The 24,406-nt window shown below is 59.6% G+C and overlaps 3 protein-coding genes across 3 annotated transcripts; all 3 read left to right on the top strand.

The window, feature by feature from the left end:
- The first annotated feature begins 2,309 nt into the window (after positions 1–2,309).
- On the top strand, positions 2,310–3,296 carry LOC126482255 (uncharacterized). Its single transcript, XM_050106236.1, has one exon. It carries the CDS (start codon positions 2,310–2,312, stop codon positions 3,294–3,296), a length of 987 nt encoding a protein of 328 aa, XP_049962193.1.
- LOC126482254 (uncharacterized) lies at positions 3,296–4,570 on the top strand. The gene has a single exon (XM_050106235.1). It carries the CDS (start codon positions 3,296–3,298, stop codon positions 4,568–4,570), a length of 1,275 nt encoding a protein of 424 aa, XP_049962192.1.
- An 18,025-nt stretch (positions 4,571–22,595) lies between these two features.
- On the top strand, positions 22,596–23,378 carry LOC126482253 (uncharacterized). Its single transcript, XM_050106233.1, has one exon. It carries the CDS (start codon positions 22,596–22,598, stop codon positions 23,376–23,378), a length of 783 nt encoding a protein of 260 aa, XP_049962190.1.
- The last annotated feature ends 1,028 nt before the right edge of the window (positions 23,379–24,406 follow it).

Raw genomic sequence — 24,406 nt, 5'->3', positions numbered from 1 at the left:
TACTGCAGCTTGCCCACGTGCAGTTGTCAGCCCTGATGCAGTGGGGAGACGTACTGCAGCTTGCCCACGTGCAGTTGTCAGCCCTGATGCAGTGGGGAGACGTACTGCAGCTTGCCCACGTGCAGTTGTCAGCCCTGATGCAGTGGGGAGACGTACTGCAGCTTGCCCACGTGCAGTTGTCAGCCCCGATGCAGTGGGGAGACGTACTGCAGCTTGCCCACATGCAGTTGTCAGCCCTGATGCAGTGCAGAGACGTACTGCAGCTTGCCCACATGCAGTTGTCAGCCCTGATGCAGTGGGGAGACGTACTGCAGCTTGCCCACATGCAGTTGTCAGCCCTGATGCAGTGGGGAGACGTACTGCAGCTTGCCCACGTGCAGTTGTCAGCCCTGATGCAGTGGGGAGACGTACTGCAGCTTGCCCACGTGCAGTTGTCAGCCCTGATGCAGTGGGGAGACGTACTGGAGCTTGCCCACATGCAGTTGTCAGCCCTGATGCAGTGGGGAGACGTACTGCAGCTTGCCCACATGCAGTTGTCAGCGCTGACGCAGTGGGGAGACAAACTGCAGCTTGCCCACATGCAGTGTCAGCCCTGACGCAGTAGGGAGGCGTACTGCAGCTTGCCCACATGCAGTTGTCAGCCCTGACGCAGTGGGGAGACGTACTGCAGCTTGCCCACATGCAGTTGTCAGCCCTGATGCAGTGGGGAGAAGTACTGCAGCTTGCCCAACAGCAGTTGTCAGCCCTGATGCAGTGGGGAGACGTACTGCAGCTTGCCCACATGCAGTTGTCAGCCCTGATGCAGTGGGGAGACGTACTGCAGCTTGCCCACGTGCAGTTGTCAGCCCTGATGCAGTGGGGAGACGAACTACAGCTTGCACACGTGCAGTTGTCAGCCCTGATGCAGTGGGGAGACGTACTGCAGCTTGCCCACGTGCAGTTGTCAGTCCTGATGCAGTGGGGAGACGTACTGGAGCTTGCCCACGTGCAGTTGTCAGCCCTGATGCAGTGGGGAGACGTACTGCAGCTTGCCCACGTGCAGTTGTCAGCCCTGATGCAGTGGGGAGACGTACTGCAGCTTGCCCACGTGCAGTTGTCAGCCCTGATGCAGTGGGGAGACGTACTGCAGCTTGCCCACGTGCAGTTGTCAGCCCTGATGCAGTGGGGAGACGTACTGCAGCTTGCCCACATGCAGTTGTAAGCCCTGACGCAGTGGGGAAACGTACTGCAGCTTGCCCACATTCAGTTGTCAGCCCTGACGCAGTGGGGAGACGTACTGCAGCTTGCCCACATGCAGTTGTCAGCCCTGACGCAGTGGGGAGACGTACTGCAGCTTGCCCACATGCAGTTGACCGCCCTGATGCAGTGGGGAGACGTACTGCAGCTTGCCCACGTGCAGTTGTCAGCCCTGATGCAGTGGGGAGACGTACTGCAGCTTGCCCACATGCAGTTGTCAGCCCTGATGCAGTGGGGAGACGTACTGCAGCTTGCCCACATGCAGTTGTCAGCCCTGATGCAGTGGGGAGACGTACTGCAGCTTGCCCACATGAAGTTGTCAGCCCTGATGCAGTGGGGAGACGTACTGCAGCTTGCCCACATGCAGTTGTCAGCCCTGACGCAGTGGGGAAACGTACTGCAGTTTGCCCACATTCAGTTGTCAGCCCTGATGCAGTGGGGAGAAGTACTGCAGCTTGCCCACATGCAGTTGTCAGGCCTGATGCACTGGGGAGACGTACTGCAGCTTGCCCACATGCAGTTGTCAGCCCTGATGCAGTGGGGAGACGTGCTGCAGCTTGCCCACATGCAGTTGTCAGCCCTGATGCAGTGGGGAGACGTACTGCAGCTTGCCCAACAGCAGTTGTCAGCCCTGATGCAGTGGGAGACGTACTGCAGCTTGCCCACATGCAGTTGTCAGCCCTGATGCAGTGGGGAGACGTACTGCAGCTTGCCCACGTGCAGTTGTCAGCCCTGATGCAGTGGGGAGACGAACTACAGCTTGCCCACGTGCAGTTGTCAGCCCTGATGCAGTGGGGAGACGTACTGCAGCTTGCCCACGTGCAGTTGTCAGTCCTGATGCAGTGGGGAGACGTACTGCAGCTTGCCCACGTGCAGTTGTCAGCCCTGATGCAGTGGGGAGACGTACTGCAGCTTGCCCACGTGCAGTTGTCAGCCCTGATGCAGTGGGGAGACGTACTGCAGCTTGCCCACGCGCAGTTGTCAGCCCTGACGCAGTGGGGAGACGTACTGCAGCTTGCCCAAATGCAGTTGTCAGCCCTGACGCAGTGGGAGACGTACTGCAGCTTGCCCACATGCAGTTGTCAGCCCTGACGCAGTGCGGAGACGTACTGCAGCTTGCCCACATGCAGTTGTCAGCCCTGACGCAGTGCGGAGACGTACTGCAGCTTGCCCACATGCAGTTGTCAGCCCTGACGCAGTGGGGAGACGTACTGCAGCTTGCCCACATGCAGTTGTCAGCCCTGACGCAGTGGGGAAACGTACTGCAGCTTGCCCACATTCAGTTGTCAGCCCTGTCGCAGTGGGGAGAAGTACTGCAGCTTGCCCACATGCAGTTGTCAGCCCTGACGCAGTGGGGAGACGTACTGCAGCTTGCCCACATGCAGTTGTCAGCCCTGATGCAGTGGGGAGACGTACTGCAGCTTGCCCACGTGCAGTTGTCGGCCCTGATGCAGTGGGGAGACGTACTGCAGCTTGCCCACGTGCAGTTGTCGGCCCTGATGCAGTGGGGAGACGTACTGCAGCTTGCCCACGTGCAGTTGTCAGCCCTGATGCAGTGGGGAGACGTACTGCAGCTTGCCCACGTGCAGTTGTCAGCCCCGATGCAGTGGGGAGACGTACTGCAGCTTGCCCACGTGCAGTTGTCAGCCCTGATGCAGTGGGGAGACGTACTGCAGCTTGCCCACGTGCAGTTGTCAGCCCCGATGCAGTGGGGAGACGTTCTGCAGCCTTCCCACATGCAGTTGTCAGCCCTGATGCACTGGGGAGACGTACTGCAGCTTGCCCACATGCAGTTGTCAGCCCTGATGCAGTGGGGAGACGTACTGCAGCTTGCCCACATGCAGTTGTCAGCCCTGATGCAGTGGGGAGACGTACTGCAGCTTGCCCACATGCAGTTGTCAGCCCTGATGCAGTGGGGAGACGTACTGCAGCTTGCCCACATGCAGTTGTCAGCCCTGATGCAGTGGGGAGACGTACTGCAGCTTGCCCAACAGCAGTTGTCAGCCCTGATGCAGTGGGAGACGTACTGCAGCTTGCCCACAAGCAGTTGTCAGCCCTGATGCAGTGGGGAGACGTACTGCAGCTTGCCCACGTGCAGTTGTCAGCCCTGATGCAGTGGGGAGACGTACTGCAGCTTGCCCACGTGCAGTTGTCAGCCCTGATGCAGTGGGGAGACGTACTGCAGCTTGCCCACGTGCAGTTGTCAGCCCTGATGCAGTGGGGAGACGTACTGCAGCTTGCCCACGTGCAGTTGTCAGCCCTGATGCAGTGGGGAGACGTACTGCAGCTTGCCCACGTGCAGTTGTCAGCCCTGATGCAGTGGGGAGACGTACTGCAGCTTGCCCACATGCAGTTGTCAGCCCTGACGCAGTGGGGAAACGTACTGCAGCTTGCCCACATTCAGTTGTCAGCCCTGACGCAGTGGGGAGACGTACTGCAGCTTGCCCACATGCAGTTGTCAGCCCTGACGCAGTGGGGAGACGTACTCGAGCTTGCCCACATGCAGTTGTCAGCCCTGATGCAGTGGGGAGACGTACTGCAGCTTGCCCACGTGCAGTTGTCGGCCCTGATGCAGTGGGGAGAAGTACTGCAGCTTGCCCACGTGCAGTTGTCGGCCCTGATGCAGTGGGGAGACGTACTGCAGCTTGCCTGCGTGCAGATGTCAGCCCTGATGCCGTGGGGAGACGTACTGCAGCTTGCCCACGTGCAGTTGTCAGCCCTGATGCAGTGGGGAGACGTACTGCAGCTTGCCCACGTGCAGTTGTCAGCCGTGATGCAGTGGGGAGACGTACTGCAGCTTGCCCACGTTCAGTTGTCAGCCCTGATGCAGTGGGGAGACGTACTGCAGCTTGCCCACATGCAGTTGTCAGCCCTGATGCAGTGGGGAGACGTACTGCAGCTTGCCCTTATGCAGTTGTCAGCCCGGATGCAGTGGGGAGACGTACTGCAGCCTGCCCACATGCAGTTGTCAGCCCTGATGCAGTGGGGAGACGTACTGCAGCTTGCCCACATGCAGTTGACCGCCCTGATGCAGTGGGGAGACGTACTGCAGCCTGCCCACATGCAGTTGTCAGCCCTGATGCAGTGGGGAGACGTACTGCAGCTTGCCCACATTCGGTTGTCAGCCCTGATGCAGTGGGGAGACGTACTGCAGCTTGCCCACATGCAGTTGTCAGCCCTGATGCAGTGGGGAGACGTACTGCAGCTTGCCCACATGCAGTTGTCAGCCCTGATGCAGTGGGGAGACGTACTGCAGCTTGCCCACATGCAGTTGTCAGCGCTGACGCAGTGGGGAGACGTACTGCAGCTTGCCCACATGCAGTGTCAGCCCTGACGCAGTAGGGAGGCGTACTGCAGCTTGCCCACATGCAGTTGTCAGCCCTGACGCAGTGGGGAGACGTACTGCAGCTTGCCCACATGCAGTTGTCAGCCCTGATGCAGTGGGGAGACGTACTGCAGCTTGCCCAACAGCAGTTGTCAGCCCTGATGCAGTGGGGAGACGTACTGCAGCTTTCCCACATGCAGTTGTCAGCCCTGATGCAGTGCGGAGACGTGCTGCAGCTTGCCCACGTGCAGTTGTCAGCCCTGATGCAGTGGGGAGACGTACTACAGCTTGCCCACGTGCAGTTGTCAGCCCTGATGCAGTGGGGAGACGTACTGCAGCTTCCCCACGTGCAGTTGTCAGCCCTGATGCAGTGGGGAGACGTACTGCAGCTTGCCCACGTGCAGTTGTCAGCCCTGATGCAGTGGGGAGACGTACTGCAGCTTGCCCACGTGCAGTTGTCAGCCCTGATGCAGTGGGGAGACGTACTGCAGCTTGCCCACGTGCAGTTGTCAGCCCTGATGCAGTGGGGAGACGTACTGCAACTTGCCCACGTGCAGTTGTCAGCCCTGATGCAGTGGGGAGACGTACTGCAGCTTGCCCACGTGCAGTTGTCAGGCCTGATGCAGTGGGGAGACGTACTGCAGCTTGCCCACGTGCAGTTGTCAGCCCTGATGCAGTGGGGAGGCGTACTGCAGCTTGCCCACGTGCAGTTGTCAGCCCTGATGCAGTGGGGAGACGTACTGCAGCTTGCCCTCGTGCAGTTGTCAGCCCTGATGCAAAGGGGAGACGTACTGCAGCTTGCCCACGTGCAGTTGTCAGGCCTGATGCAGTGGGGAGACGTACTGCAGCTTGCCCACGTGCAGTTGTCAGCCCTGATGCAGTGGGGAGACGTACTGCAGCTTGCTCACATGCAGTTGTCAGCCCTGATGCAGTGGGGAGACGTACTGCAGCTTGCCCACATGCAGTTGTCAGCCCTGATGCGGTGGGGAGACGTACTGCAGCTTGCCCACGTGCAGTTGTCAGCCCTGATGCAGTGGGGAGACGTACTGCAGCTTGCCCACATGCAGATGTCAGCCCTGATGCAGTGGGGAGACGCACTGCAGCTTGCCCACATGCAGTTGTCAGCCCTGATGCAGTGGGGAGACGTACTGCAGCTTGCCCACGTGCAGTTGTCAGCCCTGATGCAGTGGGGAGACGTACTGCAGCATGCCCACGTGCAGTTGTCAGCCCTGATGCAGTGGGGAGACGTACTGCAGCTTGCCCACGTGCAGTTGTGAGCCCTGATGAAGTGGGGAGACGTACTGCAGCTTGCCCACGTGCAGTTGTCAGCCCTGATGCAGTGGGGAGACGTACTGCAGCTTGCCCACGTGCAGTTGTCAGCCCTGATGCAGTGGGGAGACGTACTGCAGCTTGCCCACGTGCAGTTGTCAGGCCTGATGCAGTGGGGAGACGTACTGCAGCTTGCCCACGTGCAGTTGTCAGCCCTGATGCAGTGGGGAGACGTACTGCAGCTTGCCCACATGCAGTTGTCAGCCCTGATGCAGTGGGGAGACGTACTGCAGCTTGCCAACATGCAGTTGTCAGCCCTGATGCAGTGGGGAGACGTACTGCAGCTTGCCCACATACAGTTGTCAGCCCTGATGCAGTGGGGAGACGTACTGCAGCTTGCCCACATGCAGCTGTCAGCACTGATGCAGTGGGGAGACGTACTGCAGCTTGCCCACATGCAGCTGTCAGCACTGATGCAGTGGGGAGACGTACTGCAGCTTGCCCACGTGCAGTTGTCAGCCCTGATGCAGTGGGGAGACGTACTGCAGCTTGCCCACGTGCAGTTGTCAGCCCTGATGCAGTGGGGAGACGTACTGCAGCTTGCCCACGTGCAGTTGTCAGCCCTGATGCAGTGGGGAGACGTACTGCAGCTTGCCCACGTGCAGTTGTCAGCCCTGATGCAGTGGGGAGACGTACTGCAGCTTGCCCACGTGCAGTTGTCAGCCCTGATGCAGTGGGGAGACGTACTGCAGCTTGCCCACGTGCAGTTGTCAGCCCTGATGCAGTGGGGAGATGTACTGCAGCTTGCCCACGTGCAGTTGTCAGCCCTGATGCAGTGGGGAGACGTACTGCAGCTTGCCCACGTGCAGTTGTCAGCCCTGATGCAGTGGGGAGACGTACTGCAGCTTGCCCACGTGCAGTTGTCAGCCCTGATGCAGTGGGGAGACGTACTGCAGCTTGCCCTCGTGCAGTTGTCAGCCCTGATGCAGTGGGGAGACGTACTGCAGCTTGCCCACGTGCAGTTGTCAGGCCTGATGCAGTGGGGAGACGTACTGCAGCTTGCCCACGTGCAGTTGTCAGGCCTGATGCAGTGGGGAGACGTACTGCAGCTTGCCCACATGCAGTTGTCAGCCCTGATGCAGTGGGGAGACGTACTGCCGCTTGCCCACGTGCGGTTGTCAGCCCTGATGCAGTGGGGAGACGTACTGCAGCTTGCCCACGTGCAGTTGTCAGCCCTGATGCAGTGGGGAGACGTACTGCAGCTTGCCCACGTGCAGTTGTCAGCCCTGATGCAGTGGGGAGTCGTACTGCAGCTTGCCCACGTGCAGTTGTCAGCCCTGATGCAGTGGGGAGACGTACTGCAGCTTGCCCACGTGCAGTTGTCAGCCCTGATGCAGTGGGGAGACGTACTGCAGCTTGCCCACGTGCAGTTGTCATCCCTGATGCAGTGGGGAGACGTACTGCAGCTTGCCCACGTGCAGTTGTCAGCCCTGATGCAGTGGGGAGACGTACTGCAGCTTGCCCACGTGCAGTTGTCAGGCCTGATGCAGTGGGGAGACGTACTGCAGCTTGCCCACGTGCAGTTGTCAGCCCTGATGCAGTGGGGAGACGTACTGCAGCTTGCCCTCATGCAGTTGTCAGCCCTGATGCAGTGGGGAGACGTACTGCAGCTTGCCCACGTGCAGTTGTCAGGCCTGATGCAGTGGGGAGACGTACTGCAGCTTGCCCATGTGCAGTTGTCAGGCCTGATGCAGTGGGGAGACGTACTGCAGCTTGCCCACGTGCAGTTGTCAGCCCTGATGCAGTGGGGAGACGTACTGCAGCTTGCTCACATGCAGTTGTCAGCCCTGATGCAGTGGGGAGACGTACTGCAGCTTGCCCACATGCAGTTGTCAGCCCTGATGCAGTGGGGAGACGTACTGCAGCTTGCCCACATACAGTTGTCAGCCCTGATGCAGTGGGGAGACGTACTGCAGCTTGCCCACATGCAGCTGTCAGCACTAATGCAGTGGGGAGACGTACTGCAGCTTGCCCACATGCAGTTGTCAGCCCTGATGCAGTGGGGAGACGTACTGCAGCTTGCTCACTTGCAGTTGTCAGCCCTGATGCAGTGGGGAGACGTACTGCAGCTTGCCCACGTGCAGTTGATAGCCCTGATGCAGTGGGGAGACGTACTGCAGCTTGCCCACGTGCATTTGTCAGCCCTGATGCAGTGGGGAGACGTACTGCAGCTTGCCCACATGCAGTTGTCAGCCCTGATGCAGTCGCGAGACGTACTGCAGCTTGCCCATGTGCAGTTGTCAGCCCTGATGCAGTGGGGAGACGTACTGCAGCTTGCCCACGTGCAGTTGTCAGCCCTGAAGCAGTGGGGAGACGTACTGCAGCTTGCCCACGTGCAGATGTCAGCCCTGATGCAGTGGGAAGACGTACTGCAGCTTGCCCACGTGCAGATGTCAGCCCTGATGCAGTGGGGAGACGTACTGCAGCTTGCCCACATGCAGTTGTCAGCCCTGATGCAGTGGGGAGACGTACTGCAGCTTGCCCACATGCAGTTGTCAGCCCTGATGCAGTGGGGAGTGGTACTGCAGCTTGCCCACGTGCAGTTGTCAGCCCTGATACAGTGGGGAGACGTACTGCAGCTTGCCCACGTGCAGTTGTCAGGCCTGATGCAGTGGGGAGACGTACTGCAGCTTGCCCACGTGCAGTTGTCAGGCCTGATGCAGTGGGGAGACGTACTGCAGCTTGCCCACGTGCAGTTGTCAGCCCTGATGCAGTGGGGAGACGTACTGCAGCTTGCCCACGTGCAGTTGTCAGGCCTGATGCAGTGGGGAGACGTACTGCAGCTTGCCCATGTGCAGTTGTCAGGCCTGATGCAGTGGGGAGACGTACTGCAGCTTGCCCACGTGCAGTTGTCAGCCCTGATGCAGTGGGGAGACGTACTGCAGCTTGCTCACATGCAGTTGTCAGCCCTGATGCAGTGGGGAGACGTACTGCAGCTTGCCCACATGCAGTTGTCAGCCCTGATGCAGTGGGGAGACGTACTGCAGCTTGCCCACATACAGTTGTCAGCCCTGATGCAGTGGGGAGACGTACTGCAGCTTGCCCACATGCAGCTGTCAGCACTAATGCAGTGGGGAGACGTACTGCAGCTTGCCCACATGCAGTTGTCAGCCCTGATGCAGTGGGGAGACGTACTGCAGCTTGCTCACTTGCAGTTGTCAGCCCTGATGCAGTGGGGAGACGTACTGCAGCTTGCCCACGTGCAGTTGATAGCCCTGATGCAGTGGGGAGACGTACTGCAGCTTGCCCACGTGCATTTGTCAGCCCTGATGCAGTGGGGAGACGTACTGCAGCTTGCCCACATGCAGTTGTCAGCCCTGATGCAGTCGCGAGACGTACTGCAGCTTGCCCATGTGCAGTTGTCAGCCCTGATGCAGTGGGGAGACGTACTGCAGCTTGCCCACGTGCAGTTGTCAGCCCTGAAGCAGTGGGGAGACGTACTGCAGCTTGCCCACGTGCAGTTGTCAGCCCTGATGCAGTGGGAAGACGTACTGCAGCTTGCCCACGTGCAGATGTCAGCCCTGATGCAGTGGGGAGACGTACTGCAGCTTGCCCACATGCAGTTGTCAGCCCTGATGCAGTGGGGAGACGTACTGCAGCTTGCCCACATGCAGTTGTCAGCCCTGATGCAGTGGGGAGTGGTACTGCAGCTTGCCCACGTGCAGTTGTCAGCCCTGATACAGTGGGGAGACGTACTGCAGCTTGCCCACGTGCAGTTGTCAGGCCTGATGCAGTGGGGAGACGTACTGCAGCTTGCCCACGTGCAGTTGTCAGGCCTGATGCAGTGGGGAGACGTACTGCAGCTTGCCCACGTGCAGTTGTCAGCCCTGATGCAGTGGGGAGACGTACTGCAGCTTGCCCTCGTGCAGTTGTCAGCCCTGATGCAGTGGGGAGACGTACTGCAGCTTGCCCACGTGCAGTTGTCAGGCCTGATGCAGTGGGGAGACGTACTGCAGCTTGCCCACGTGCAGTTGTCAGGCCTGATGCAGTGGGGAGACGTACTGCAGCTTGCCCACGTGCAGTTGTCAGCCCTGATGCAGTGGGGAGACGTACTGCAGCTTGCTCACATGCAGTTGTAAGCCCTGATGCAGTGGGGAGACGTAGTGCAGCTTGCCCACATGCAGTTGTCAGCCCTGATGCAGTGGGGAGACGTACTGCAGCTTGCCCACATGCAGCTGTCAGCCCTGATGCAGTGGGGAGACGTACTGCAGCTTGCCCACGTGCAGTTGTCAGCCCTGATGCAGTGGGGAGACGTACTGCAGCTTGCCCACGTGCAGTTGTCAGCCCTGATGCAGTGGGGAGACGTACTGCAGCTTGCCCACGTGCAGTTGTCAGCCCTGATGCAGTGGGGAGACGTACTGCAGCTTGCCCACGTGAAGTTGTCAGGCCTGATGCAGTGGGGAGACGTACTGCAGCTTGCCCACGTGCAGTTGTCAGCCCTGATGCAGTGGGGAGACGTACTGCAGCTTGCCCTCGTGCAGTTGTCAGCCCTGATGCAGTGGGGAGATGTACTGCAGCTTGCCCACGTGCAGTTGTCAGGCCTGATGCAGTGGGGAGACGTACTGCAGCTTGCCCACGTGCAGTTGTCAGGCCTGATGCAGTGGGGAGACGTACTGCAGCTTGCCCACGTGCAGTTGTCAGCCCTGATGCAGTGGGGAGACGTACTGCAGCTTGCTCACATGCAGTTGTCAAACCTGATGCAGTGGGGAGACGTACTGCAGCCTGCCCACATGCAGTTGTCAGCCCTGATGCAGTGGGGAGACGTACTGCAGCTTGCCCACATGCAGTTGTCAGCCCTGATGCAGTGGGGAGACGTACTGCAGCTTGCCCACATGCAGCTGTCAGCCCTGATGCAGTGGGGAGACGTACTGCAGCTTGCCCACGTGCAGTTGTCAGCCCTGATGCAGTGGGGAGACATACTGCAGCTTGCCCACGTGCAGTTGTCAGCCCTGATGCAGTGGGGAGACGTACTGCAGCTTGGCCACGCGCAGTTGTCAGCCCTGATGCAGTGGGGAGACGTACTGCAGCTTGCCCACGTGCAGTTGTCAGCCCTGATGCAGTGGGGAGACGTACTGCAGCTTGCCCACGTGCAGTTGTCAGCCCTGATGCAGTGGGGAGACGTACTGCAGCTTGCCCACGTGCAGTTGTCAGGCCTGATGCAGTGGGGAGACGTACTGCAGCTTGCCCACGTGCAGTTGTCAGCCCTGATGCAGTGGGGAGACGTACTGCAGCTTGCCCTCGTGCAGTTGTCAGCCCTGATGCAGTGGGGAGACGTACTGCAGCTTGCCCACGTGCACTTGTCAGGCCTGATGCAAGGGGGAGACGTACTGCAGCTTGCCCAAGTGCAGTTGTCAGGCCTGATGCAGTGGGGAGACGTACTGCAGCTTGCCCACGTGCAGTTGTCAGCCCTGATGCAGTGGGGAGACGTACTGCAGCTTGCCCACATGCAGTTGTCAGCCCTGATGCAGTGGGGAGACGTACTGCAGCTTGCCCACATGCAGTTGTCAGCCCTGATGCAGTGGGGAGACGTACTGCAGCTTGCCCACATGCAGTTGTCAGCCCTGATGCATTGGGGAGACGTACTGCAGCTTGCCCACATGCAGTTGTCAGCCATGATGCAGTGTCGAGACGTACTGCAGCTTGCCCACATGCAGTTGTCAGCCCTGATGCAGTGGGGAGACGTACTGCACCTTGCCCACATGCAGTTGTCAGCCCTGATGCAGTGGGGAGACGTACTGCAGCTTGCCCACATGCAGTTGTCAGCCCTGATGCAGTGGGGAGACGCACTGCAGCTTGCCCACGTGCAGTTGTCAGCCCTGATGCAGTGGGGAGACGTACTGCAGCTTGCCCACGTGCAGATGTCAGCCCTGATGCAGTGGGGAGACGTACTGCAGCTTGCCCACGTGCAGTTGTCAGCCCTGATGCAGTGGGGAGACGTACTGCAGCTTGCCCACGTGCAGTTGTCAGCCCTGATGCAGTGGGGAGACGTACTGCAGCTTGCCCACGTGCAGTTGTCAGCCCTGATGCAGTTGGGAGACGTACTGCAGCTTGCCCACATGCAGTTGTCAGCCCTGATGCAGTGGGGAGACGTACTGCACCTTGCCCACATGCAGTTGTCAGCCCTGATGCAGTGGGGAGACGTACTGCAGCTTGCCCACGTGCAGTTGTCAGCCCTGATGCAGTGGGGAGACGCACTGCAGCTTGCCCACGTGCAGTTGTCAGCCCTGATGCAGTGAGGAGACGTACTGCAGCTTGCCCACGTGCAGATGTCAGCCCTGATGCAGTGGGGAGACGTACTGCAGCTTGCCCACGTGCAGTTGTCAGCCCTGATGCAGTGGGGAGACGTACTGCAGCTTGCCCACGTGCAGTTGTCAGCCCTGATGCAGTGGGGAGACGTACTGCAGCTTGCCCACGTGCAGTTGTCAGCCCTGATGCAGTTGGGAGACGTACTGCAGCTTTCCCACATGCAGTTGTCAGCCCTGATGCAGTGGGGAGACGTACTGCACCTTGCCCACATGCAGTTGTCAGCCCTGATGCAGTGGGGAGACGTACTGCAGCTTGCCCACATGCAGTTGTCAGCCCTGATGCAGTGGGGAGACGTACTGCAGCTTGCCCACGTGCAGTTGTCAGCCCTGATGCAGTGGGGAGACGTACTGCAGCTTGCCCACGTGCAGTTGTCAGCCCTGATGCAGTCGCGAGACGTAATGCAGCTTGCCCACGTGCAGTTGTCAGACCTGATGCAGTGGGGAGACGTACTGCAGCTTGCCCACGTGCAGTTGTCAGCCCTGAAGCAGTGGGGAGACGTACTGCAGCTTGCCCACGTGCAGTTGTCAGACCTGATGCAGTGGGAGACGTACTGCAGCTGGCCCACGTGCAGATGTCTGCCCTGATGCAGTGGGGAGACGTACTGCAGCTTGCCCACGTGCAGTTGTCAGCCCTGATGCAGTGGGGAGACGTACTGCAGCTTGCCACCATGCAGTTGTCAGCCCTGATGCAGTGGGGAGACGTACTGCAGCTTGCCCACGTGCAGTTGTCAGCCCTGATGCAGTGGGGAGACGTACTGCAGCTTGCCCACATGCAGTTGTCAGCCCTGATGCAGTGGGGAGACGTACTGCAGCTTGCCCACGTGCAGTTGTCAGCCCTGATGCAGGGGGGAGACGTACTGCAGTTGGCCCACGTGCAGATGTCTGCCCTGATGCAGTGGGGAGACGTACTGCAGCTTGCCCACATGCAGTTGTCAGCCCTGATGCAGTGGGGAGACGTACTGCAGCTTGCCCACATGCAGTTGTCAGCCCTGATGCAGTGGGGAGACGTACTGCAGCTTGCCCACATGCAGTTGTCAGCCCTGATGCAGTGGGGAGACGTACTGCAGCTTGCCCACGTGCAGTTGTCAGCCCTGATGCAGTGGGGAGACGTACTGCAGCTTGCCCACGTGCAGTTGTCAGCCCTGATGCAGTGGGGAGACGTACTGCAGCTTGCCCACGTGCAGTTGTCAGCCCTGATGCAGTGGGGAGACGTACTGCAGCTTGCCCACGTGCAGTTGTCAGCCCTGATGCAGTGGGGAGACGTACTGCAGCTTAGCCACGTGCAGTTGTCAGCCCTGATGCAGTGGGGAGACGTACTGCAGCTTGCCCACGTGCAGTTGTCAGCCCTGATGCAGTGGGGAGACGTTCTGCAGCTTGCCCACGTGCAGTTGTCAGCCCTGATGCAGTGGGGAGACGTACTGCAGCTTGCCCACATGCACTTGTCAGCCCTGATGCAGTGGGGAGACGTACTGCAGCTTGCCCACATGCAGTTGTCAGGCCTGATGACGTGGGAAGACGTACTGCAGCTTGCCCACGTGCAGTTGTCAGCCCTGATGCAGTGGGGAGACGTACTGCAGCTTGCCCACGTGCAGTTGTCAGCCCTGATGCAGTGGGGAGACGTACTGCAGCTTGCCCTCGTGCAGATGTCAGCCCTGATGCAGTGGGGAGACGTACTGCAGCTTGCCCACGTGCAGTTGTCAGGCCTGATGCAGTGGGGAGACGTACTGCAGCTTTCCCACGTGCAGTTGTCAGGCCTGATGCAGTGGGGAGACGTACTGCAGCTTGCCCACGTGCAGTTGTCAGCCCTGATGCAGTGGGGAGACGTACTGCAGCTTGCTCACATGCAGTTGTCAGCCCTGATGCAGTGGGGAGACGTACTGCAGCTTGCCCACATGCAGTTGTCAGCCCTGATGCAGTGGGGAGACGTACTGCAGCTTGCCCACATGGAGTTGTCAGCCCTGATGCAGTGGGGAGACGTACTGCAGCTTGCCCACATGCAGTTGTCAGCCCTGATGCAGTGGGGAGACGTACTGCAGCTTGCCCACATGCAGTTGTCAGCCCTGATGCAGTGGGGAGACGTACTGCAGCTTGCCCACATACAGTTGTCAGCCCTGATGCAGTGGGGAGACGTACTGCAGCTTGCCCACATGCAGTTGTCAGCCCTGATGCAGTGGGGAGACGTACTGCAGCTTGCCCACATGCAGTTGTCAGCCCTGATGCAGTGGGGAGATGTACTGCAGCTTGCCCACATGCAGTTCTCAGCCCTGATGCAGTGGGGAGACGTACTGCAGCTTGCCCACATGCAGTTGTCAGCCCTGATGCAGTGGGGAGACGTACTGCAGCCTGCCCACGTGCAGTTGTCAGCCCTGATGCAGTGGGGAGACGTACTGCAGCTTGCCCACGTGCAGTTGTCAGGCCTGATGCAGTGGGGAGACGTACTGCAGCTTGCCCACGTGCAGTTGTCAGCCCTGATGCAGTGGGGAGACGTACTGCAGCTTGCCCACATGCAGTTGTCAGCCCTAATGCAGTGGGGAGACGTACTGCAGCTTGCCCTCGTGCAGATGTCAGCCCTGATGCAGTGGGGAGACGTACTGCAGCTTGCCCACGTGCAGTTGTCAGGCCTGATGCAGTGGGGAGACGTACTGCAGCTTTCCCACGTGCAGTTGTCAGGCCTGATGCAGTGGGGAGACGTACTGCAGCTTGCCCACGTGCAGTTGTCAGCCCTGATGCAGTGGGGAGACGTACTGCAGCTTGCTCACATGCAGTTGTCAGCCCTGATGCAGTGGGGAGACGTACTGCAGCTTGCCCACATGCAGTTGTCAGCGATGATGCAGTAGGGAGACGTACTGCAGCTTGCCCACATGCAGTTGTCAGCCCTGATGCAGTGTGGAGACGTACTGCAGCTTGCCCACATGCAGTTGTCAGCCCTGATGCAGTGGGGAGACGTAGTGCAGCTTGCCCACATGCAGTTGTCAGCCCTGATGCAGTGGGGAAACGTACTGCAGCTTGCCCACGTGCAGTTGTCAGCCCTGATGCAGTGGGGAGACGTACTGCAGCTTGCCCACGTGCAGTTGTCAGCCCTGATGCAGTGGGGAGACGTACTGCAGCTTGCCCACGTGCAGTTGTCAGCCCTGATGCAGTGGGGAGACGTACTGCAGCTTGCCCACGTGCAGTTGTCAGCCCTGATGCAGTGGGGAGACGTACTGCAGCTTGCCCACATGCAGTTATCAGGCCTGATGCAGTGGGGAGACGTACTGCAGCTTGCCCACATGCAGTTGTCAGCCCTGATGCAGTGGGGAGACGTACTGCAGCTTGCCCACATGCAGCTGTCAGCCCTGATGCAGTGGGGAGACGTACTGCAGCTTGCCCACATGCAGCTGTCAGCCCTGATGCAGTGGGGAGACGTACTGCAGCTTGCCCACATGCAGTTGTCAGCCCTGATGCAGTGGGGAGACGTACTGCAGCTTTCCCACATGCAGTTGTCAGCCCTGATGCAGTGGGGAGACGTACTGCAGCTTGCCCACATGCAGTTGTCAGCCGTGATGCAGTGGGGAGACGTACTGCAGCTTGCCCACGTGCAGTTGTCAGCCCTGATGCAGTGGGGAGACGTACTGCAGCTTGCCCACGTGCAGTTGTCAGCCCTGATGCAGTGGGGAGACGTACTGCAGCTTGCCCAAGTGCAGTTTTCAGCCCTGACGCAGTGGGGAGACGTACTGCAGCTTGCCCACGTGCAGTTGTCAGCCCTGATGCAGTGGGGAGACGTACTGCAGCTTGCCCACGTGCAGTTGTCAGCCCTGATGCAGTGGGGAGACGTACTGCAGCTTGCCCACGTGCAGTTGTCAGCCCTGATGCAGTGGGGAGACGTACTGCAGCTTGCCCACGTGCAGTTGTCAGGCCTGATGCAGTGGGGAGACGTACTGCAGCTTGCCCACGTGCAGCTGTCAGCCCTGATGCAGTGGGGAGACGTACTGCAGCTTGCCCACGTGCAGTTGTCAGCCCTGATGCAGTGGGGAGACGTACTGCAGCTTGCCCACGTGCAGTTGTCAGCCCTGATGCAGTGGGGAGACGTACTGCAGCTTGCCCACGTGCAGTTGTCAGCCCTGATGCAGTGGGGAGACGTACTGCAGCTTGCCCAAGTGCAGTTGTCAGCCCTGATGCAGTGGGGAGACGTACTGCAGCTTGCCCGCATGCAGTTGTCAGCCCTGATGCAGTGGGGAGACGTACTGCAGCTTGCCCACGTGCAGTTGTGAGCCCTGATGCAGTGGGGAGACGTACTGCAGCTTGCCCACATGCAGTTGTCAGCCCTGATGCAGTGGGTTACGTACTGCAGCTTGCCCACATGCAGTTGTCAGCCCTGATGCAGTGGGGAGACGTACTGCAGCTTGCCCACATGCAGTTGTCACCCCTGATGCAGTGGGGAGACGTACTGCAGCTTGCCCACATGCAGTTGTCAGCCCTGATGCAGTGGCGAGACGTACTGCAGCCTGCCCACGTGCAGTTGTCAGCCCTGATGCAGTGGGGAGACGTACTGCAGCTTGCCCACGTGCAGTTGTCAGCCCTGATGCAGTGGGGAGACGTACTGCAGCTTGCCCGCATGCAGTTGTCAGCCCTGATGCAGTGGGGAAACGTACTGCAGCTTGCCCGCATGCAGTTGTCAGCCCTGATGCAGTGGGGAAACGTACTGCAGCTTGCCCACATGCAGTTGTCAGCCCTGATGCAGTGGGGAGACGTACTGCAGCTTGCCCACATGCAGTTGTCAGCCCTGATGCAGTGGGGAGACGTACTGCAGCTTGCCCGCATGCAGTTGTCAGCCCTGATGCGGTGGGGAGACGTACTGCAGTTGCCCACATGCAGTTGTCAGCCCTGATGCAGTGGGGAGACGTACTGCAGATTGCCCACATGCAGTTGTTAGCCCTGATGCAGTGGGGAGACGTACTGCAGCTTGCCTACGTGCAACTTTCAGCCCTGATGCAGTGGGGAGACGTACTGCAGCTTGCCCACGTGCAGTTTTCAGCCCTGATGCAGTGGGGAGACGTACTGCAGCTTGCCCACGTGCAGTTTTCAGCCCTGATTCAGTGGGGAGACGTACTGCAGCTTGCCCACGTGCAGTTGTCAGCCCTGATGCAGTGGGGAGACGTACTGCAGCTTGCCCACGTGCAGTTGTCAGCCCTGATGCAGTGGGGAGACGTACTGCAGCTTGCCCACGTGCAGTTGTCATCCCTGATGCAGTGGGGAGACGTACTGCAGCTTGCCCACGTGCAGTTGTCAGCCCTGATGCAGTGGGGAGACGTACTGCAGCTTGCCCACGTGCAGTTGTCAGCCCTGATGCAGTGGGGAAACGTAATGCAGCTTGCCCACATGCAGTTGTCAGCGCTGATGCAGTGGGGGACGTACTGCAGCTTGCCCACATGCAGTTGTCAGCCCTGATGCAGTGGGGAGACGTACTGCAGCTTGCCCACATGCAGTTGTCAGCCCTGATGCAGTGGGGAGACGTACTGCAGTTTGCCCACATGCAGTTGTCAGCGCTGATGCAGTGGGGAGACGTACTGCAGCTTGCCCACATGCAGTTGTCAGCCCTGATGCAGTGGGGAGACGCACTGCAGCTTGCCCACATGCAGTTGTCTGCCATGATGCAGTGGGGAGTCGTACTGCAGCTTGCCCACATGCAGTTGTCAGCCCTGATGCAGTGGGGAGCCGTACTGCAGTTTGCCCACATGCAGTTGTCAGCCCTGATGCAGAGGGGAGACGTACTGCAGCTTGCCCACGTGCAGTTGTCAGCCCTGATGCAGTGGGGAGACGTACTGCAGTTTGCCCACATGCAGTTGTCAGCGCTGATGCAGTGGGGAGACGTACTGCAGCTTGCCCACATGCAGTTGTCAGCCCTGATGCAGTGGGGAGACGCACTGCAGCTTGCCCACATGCAGTTGTCTGCCATGATGCAGTGGGGAGTCGTACTGCAGCTTGCCCACATGCAGTTGTCAGCCCTGATGCAGTGGGGAGCCGTACTGCAGTTTGCCCACATGCAGTTGTCAGCCCTGATGCAGTGGGGAGACGTACTGCAGCTTGCCCACGTGCAGTTGTCAGCCCTGATGCAGTGGGGAGACGTACTGCAGCTTGCCCACATGCAGTTGTCACCCCTGATGCAGTGGGGAGACGTACTGCAGCTTGCCCACATGCAGTTGTCTGCCCTGATGCAGTGGGGAGACGTACTGCAGCCTGCCCACGTGCAGTTGTCAGCCCTGATGCAGTGGGGAGACGTACTGCAGCTTGCCCACGTGCAGTTGTCAGGCCTGATGCAGTGGGGAGACGTACTGCAGCTTGCCCACGTGCAGTTGTCAGCCCTGATGCAGTGGGGAGACGTACTGCAGCTTGCCCACATGCAGTTGTCAGCCCTGATGCAGTGGGGAGACGTACTGCAGCTTGCCCTCGTGCAGATGTCAGCCCTGATGCAGTGGGGAGACGTACTGCAGCTTGCCCACGTGCAGTTATCAGGCCTGATGCAGTGGGGAGACGTACTGCAGCTTTCCCACGTGCAGTTGTCAGGCCTGATGCAGTGGGGAGACGTACTGCAGCTTGCCCACGTGCAGTTGTCAGCCCTGATGCAGTGGGGAGACGTACTGCAGCTTGCTCACATGCAGTTGTCAGCCCTGATGCAGTGGGGAGACGTACTGCAGCTTGCCCACATGCAGTTGTCAGTGATGATGCAGTAGGGAGACGTACTGCAGCTTGCCCACATGCAGTTGTCAGCCCTGATGCAGTGTGGAGACGTACTGCAGCTTGCCCACATGCAGTTGTCAGCCCTGATGCAGTGGGGAGACGTAGTGCAGCTTGCCCACATGCAGTTGTCAGCCCTGATGCAGTGGGGAGACGTACTGCAGCTTGCCCACGTGCAGTTGTCAGCCCTGATGCAGTGGGGAGACGTACTGCAGCTTGCCCACGTGCAGTTGTCAGCCCTGATGCAGTGGGGAGACGTACTGCAGCTTGCCCACGTGCAGTTGTCAGCCCTGATGCAGTGGGGAGACGTACTGCAGCTTGCCCACGTGCAGTTGTCAGCCCTGATGCAGTGGGGAGACGTACTGCAGCTTGCCCACATGCAGTTATCAGGCCTGATGCAGTGGGGAGACGTACTGCAGCTTGCCCACATGCAGTTGTCAGCCCTGATGCAGTGGGGAGACGTACTGCAGCTTGCCCACATGCAGCTGTCAGCCCTGATGCAGTGGGGAGACGTACTGCAGCTTGCCCACATGCAGCTGTCAGCCCTGATGCAGTGGGGAGACGTACTGCAGCTTGCCCACATGCAGTTGTCAGCCCTGATGCAGTGGGGAGACGCACTGCAGCTTTCCCACATGCAGTTGTCAGCCCTGATGCAGTGGGGAGACGTACTGCAGCTTGCCCACATGCAGTTGTCAGCCGTGATGCAGTGGGGAGACGTACTGCAGCTTGCCCACGTGCAGTTGTCAGACCTGATGCAGTGGGGAGACGTACTGCAGCTTGCCCACGTGCAGTTGTCAGCCCTGATGCAGTGGGGAGACGTACTGCAGCTTGCCCAAGTGCAGTTTTCAGCCGTGACGCAGTGGGGAGACGTACTGCAGCTTGCCCACGTGCAGTTGTCAGCCCTGATGCAGTGGGGAGACGTACTGCAGCTTGCCCACGTGCAGTTGTCAGCCCTGATGCAGTGGGGAGACGTACTGCAGCTTGCCCACGTGCAGTTGTCAGCCCTGATGCAGTGGGGAGACGTACTGCAGCTTGCCCACGTGCAGTTGTCAGGCCTGATGCAGTGGGGAGACGTACTGCAGCTTGCCCACGTGCAGCTGTCAGCCCTGATGCAGTGGGGAGACGTACTGCAGCTTGCCCACGTGCAGTTGTCAGCCCTGATGCAGTGGGGAGACGTACTGCAGCTTGCCCACGTGCAGTTGTCAGCCCTGATGCAGTGGGGAGACGTACTGCAGCTTGCCCACGTGCAGTTGTCAGCCCTGATGCAGTGGGAAGACGTACTGCAGCTTGCCCAAGTGCAGTTGTCAGCCCTGATGCAGTGGGGAGACGTACTGCAGCTTGCCCGCATGCAGTTGTCAGCCCTGATGCAGTGGGGAGACGTACTGCAGCTTGCCCACGTGCAGTTGTGAGCCCTGATGCAGTGGGGAGACGTACTGCAGCTTGCCCACATGCAGTTGTCAGCCCTGATGCAGTGGGTTACGTACTGCAGCTTGCCCACATGCAGTTGTCAGCCCTGATGCAGTGGGGAGACGTACTGCAGCTTGCCCACATGCAGTTGTCACCCCTGATGCAGTGGGGAGACGTACTGCAGCTTGCCCACATGCAGTTGTCAGCCCTGATGCAGTGGCGAGACGTACTGCAGCCTGCCCACGTGCAGTTGTCAGCCCTGATGCAGTGGGGAGACGTACTGCAGCTTGCCCACGTGCAGTTGTCAGCCCTGATGCAGTGGGGAGACGTACTGCAGCTTGCCCGCATGCAGTTGTCAGCCCTGATGCAGTGGGGAAACGTACTGCAGCTTGCCCGCATGCAGTTGTCAGCCCTGATGCAGTGGGGAAACGTACTCCAGCTTGCCCACATGCAGTTGTCAGCCCTGATGCAGTGGGGAGACGTACTGCAGCTTGCCCACATGCAGTTGTCAGCCCTGATGCAGTGGGGAGACGTACTGCAGCTTGCCCGCATGCAGTTGTCAGCCCTGATGCGGTGGGGAGACGTACTGCAGTTGCCCACATGCAGTTGTCAGCCCTGATGCAGTGGGGAGACGTACTGCAGATTGCCCACATGCAGTTGTTAGCCCTGATGCAGTGGGGAGACGTACTGCAGCTTGCCTACGTGCAACTTTCAGCCCTGATGCAGTGGGGAGACGTACTGCAGCTTGCCCACGTGCAGTTTTCAGCCCTGATGCAGTGGGGAGACGTACTGCAGCTTGCCCACGTGCAGTTTTCAGCCCTGATTCAGTGGGGAGACGTACTGCAGCTTGCCCACGTGCAGTTGTCAGCCCTGATGCAGTGGGGAGACGTACTGCAGCTTGCCCACGTGCAGTTGTCAGCCCTGATGCAGTGGGGAGACGTACTGCAGCTTGCCCACGTGCAGTTGTCATCCCTGATGCAGTGGGGAGACGTACTGCAGCTTGCCCACGTGCAGTTGTCAGCCCTGAAGCAGTGGGGAGACGTACTGCAGCTTGCCCACGTGCAGTTGTCAGCCCTGATGCAGTATGGAGACGTACTGCAGCTTGCCCACGTGCAGTTGTCAGCCCTGATGCAGTGGGGAAACGTAATGCAGCTTGCCCACATGCAGTTGTCAGCGCTGATGCAGTGGGGGACGTACTGCAGCTTGCCCACATGCAGTTGTCAGCCCTGATGCAGTGGGGAGACGTACTGCAGCTTGCCCACATGCAGTTGTCAGCCCTGATGCAGTGGGGAGACGTACTGCAGTTTGCCCACATGCAGTTGTCAGCGCTGATGCAGTGGGGAGACGTACTGCAGCTTGCCCACATGCAGTTGTCAGCCCTGATGCAGTGGGGAGACGCACTGCAGCTTGCCCACATGCAGTTGTCTGCCATGATGCAGTGGGGAGTCGTACTGCAGCTTGCCCACATGCAGTTGTCAGCCCTGATGCAGTGGGGAGCCGTACTGCAGTTTGCCCACATGCAGTTGTCAGCCCTGATGCAGTGGGGAGACGTACTGCAGCTTGCCCACGTGCAGTTGTCAGCCCTGATGCAGTGGGGAGACGTACTGCAGCTTGCCCACATGCAGTTGTCACCCCTGATGCAGTGGGGAGACGTACTGCAGCTTGCCCACATGCAGTTGTCTGCCCTGATGCAGTGGCGAGACGTACTGCAGCCTGCCCACGTGCAGTTGTCAGCCCTGATGCAGTGGGGAGACGTACTGCAGCTTGCCCACATGCAGTTGTCAGCCCTGATGCAGTGGGGAGACGTACTGCAGCTTGCCCGCATGCAGTTGTCAGCCCTGATGCAGTGGGGAAACGTACTGCAGCTTGCCCGCATGCAGTTGTCAGCCCTGATGCAGTGGGTTACGTACTGCAGCTTGCCCACATGCAGTTGTCAGCCCTGATGCAGTGGGGAGACGTACTGCAGCTTGCCCACGTGCAGTTGTCAGCCCTGAAGCAGTGGGGAGACGTACTGCAGCTTGCCCACGTGCAGTTGTCAGCCCTGATACAGTGGGGAGACGTACTGCAGCTTGCCCACGTGCAGTTGTCAGCCCTGATGCAGTGGGGAAACGTAATGCAGCTTGCCCACATGCAGTTGTCAGCCCTGATGCAGTGGGGGACGTACTGCAGCTTGCCCACATGCAGTTGTCAGCCCTGATGCAGTGGGAAGACGTACTGCAGCTTGCCCACATGCAGTTGTCAGCCCTGATGCAGTGGGGAGACGTACTGCAGTTGCCCACATGCAGTTGTCAGCGCTGATGCAGTGGGGAGACGTACTGCAGCTTGCCCACATGCAGTTGTCAGCCCTGATGCAGTGGGGAGACGTACTGCAGCTTGCCCACATGCAGTTGTCAGCCATGATGCAGTGGGGAGACGTACTGCAGCTTGCCCACATGCAGTTGTCAGCCCTGATGCAGTGGGGAGCCGTACTGCAGTTTGCCCACATGCAGTTGTCAGCCCTGATGCAGTGGGGAGACGTACTGCAGCTTGCCCACATGCAGTTGTCAGCCCTGATGCAGTGGGGAGACGTACTGCAGCTTGCCCACATGCAGTTGTCAGCCCTGAGGCAGTGGGGAGACGTACTGCAGCTTGCCCACGTGCAGTCGTTAGCCCTGAAGCAGTGGGGAGACGTACTGCAGCTTGCCCACGTGCAGTTGTCAGCCCTGATGCAGTGGGGAGACGTACTGCAGCTTGCCCACGTGCAGTTGTCAGCCCTGATGCAGTGGGGAAACGTAATGCAGCTTGCCCACATGCAGTTGTCAGCCCTGATGCAGTGGGGAGACGTACTGCAGCTTGCCCACGTGCAGTTGTCAGCCCTGAAGCAGTGGGGAGACGTACTGCAGCTTGCCCACGTGCAGTTGTCAGCCCTGATGCAGTGGGGAGCCGTACTGCAGCTTGCCCACGTGCAGTTGTCAGCGCTGATGCAGTGGGGAAACGTAATGCAGCTTGCCCACATGCAGTTGTCAGCCCTGATGCAGTGGGGGACGTACTGCAGCTTGCCCACATGCAGTTGTCAGCCCTGATGCAGTGGGGAGACGTACTGCAGCTTGCCCACATGCAGTTGTCAGCCCTGATGCAGTGGGGAGACGTACTGCAGTTTGCCCACATGCAGTTGTCAGCGCTGATGCAGTGGGGAGACGTACTGCAGCTTGCCCACATGCAGTTGTCAGCCCTGATGCAGTGGGGAGACGTACTGCAGCTTGCCCACATGCAGTTGTCAGCCATGATGCAGTGGGGAGACGTACTGCAGCTTGCCCACATGCAGTTGTCAGCCCTGATGCAGTGGGGAGACGTACTGCAGCTTGCCCACATGCAGTTGTCAGCTCTGATGCAGTGGGGAGAGGTACTGCAGCTGGCCAACGTGCAGTTGTCAGCCCTGATGCAGTGGGGAGACGTACTGCAGCTTGCCCACGTGCAGTTGTCAGCCCTGATGCAGTGGGGAGACGTACTGCAGCTTGCCCACGTGCAGTTGTCAGCCCTGATGCAGTGGGGAGACGTACTGCAGCTTGCCCACATGCAGTTGTCAGCCCTGAGGCAGTGGGGAGACGTACTGCAGCTTGCCCACATGCAGTTGTCAGCCCTGATGCAGTGGGGAGACGTACTGCAGCTTGCCCACATGCAGTTGTCAGCTCTGATGCAGTGGGGAGAGGTACTGCAGCTGGCCAACGTGCAGTTGTCAGCCCTGATGCAGTGGGGAGACGTACTGCAGCTTGCCCACGTGCAGTTGTCAGCCCTGATGCAGTGGGAGACGTACTGCAGCCTGCCCACGTGCAGTTGTCAGCCCTGATGCAGTGGGGAGACGTTTTGCAGCTTGCCCACGTGCAGTTGTCAGCCCTGATGCAGTGGGGAGACGTACTGCAGCTTGCCCGCATGCAGTTGTCAGCCCTGATGCAGTGGGGAAACGTACTGCAGCTTGCCCGCATGCAGTTGTCAGCCCTGATGCAGTGGGGAGACGTACTGCAGCTTGCCCACGTGCAGTTGTCAGCCCTGATGCAGTGGGGAGACGTACTGCAGCTTGCCCACGTGCAGTTGTCAGCCCTGATGCAGTGGG

The sequence above is a fragment of the Schistocerca serialis genome, chromosome 5, assembly GCF_023864345.2.
Source record: "Schistocerca serialis cubense isolate TAMUIC-IGC-003099 chromosome 5, iqSchSeri2.2, whole genome shotgun sequence".
In the NCBI taxonomy this organism is placed as follows: Eukaryota; Metazoa; Arthropoda; class Insecta; order Orthoptera; family Acrididae; genus Schistocerca; species Schistocerca serialis.
This window is presented reverse-complemented; position numbering and strand designations above follow the sequence as displayed.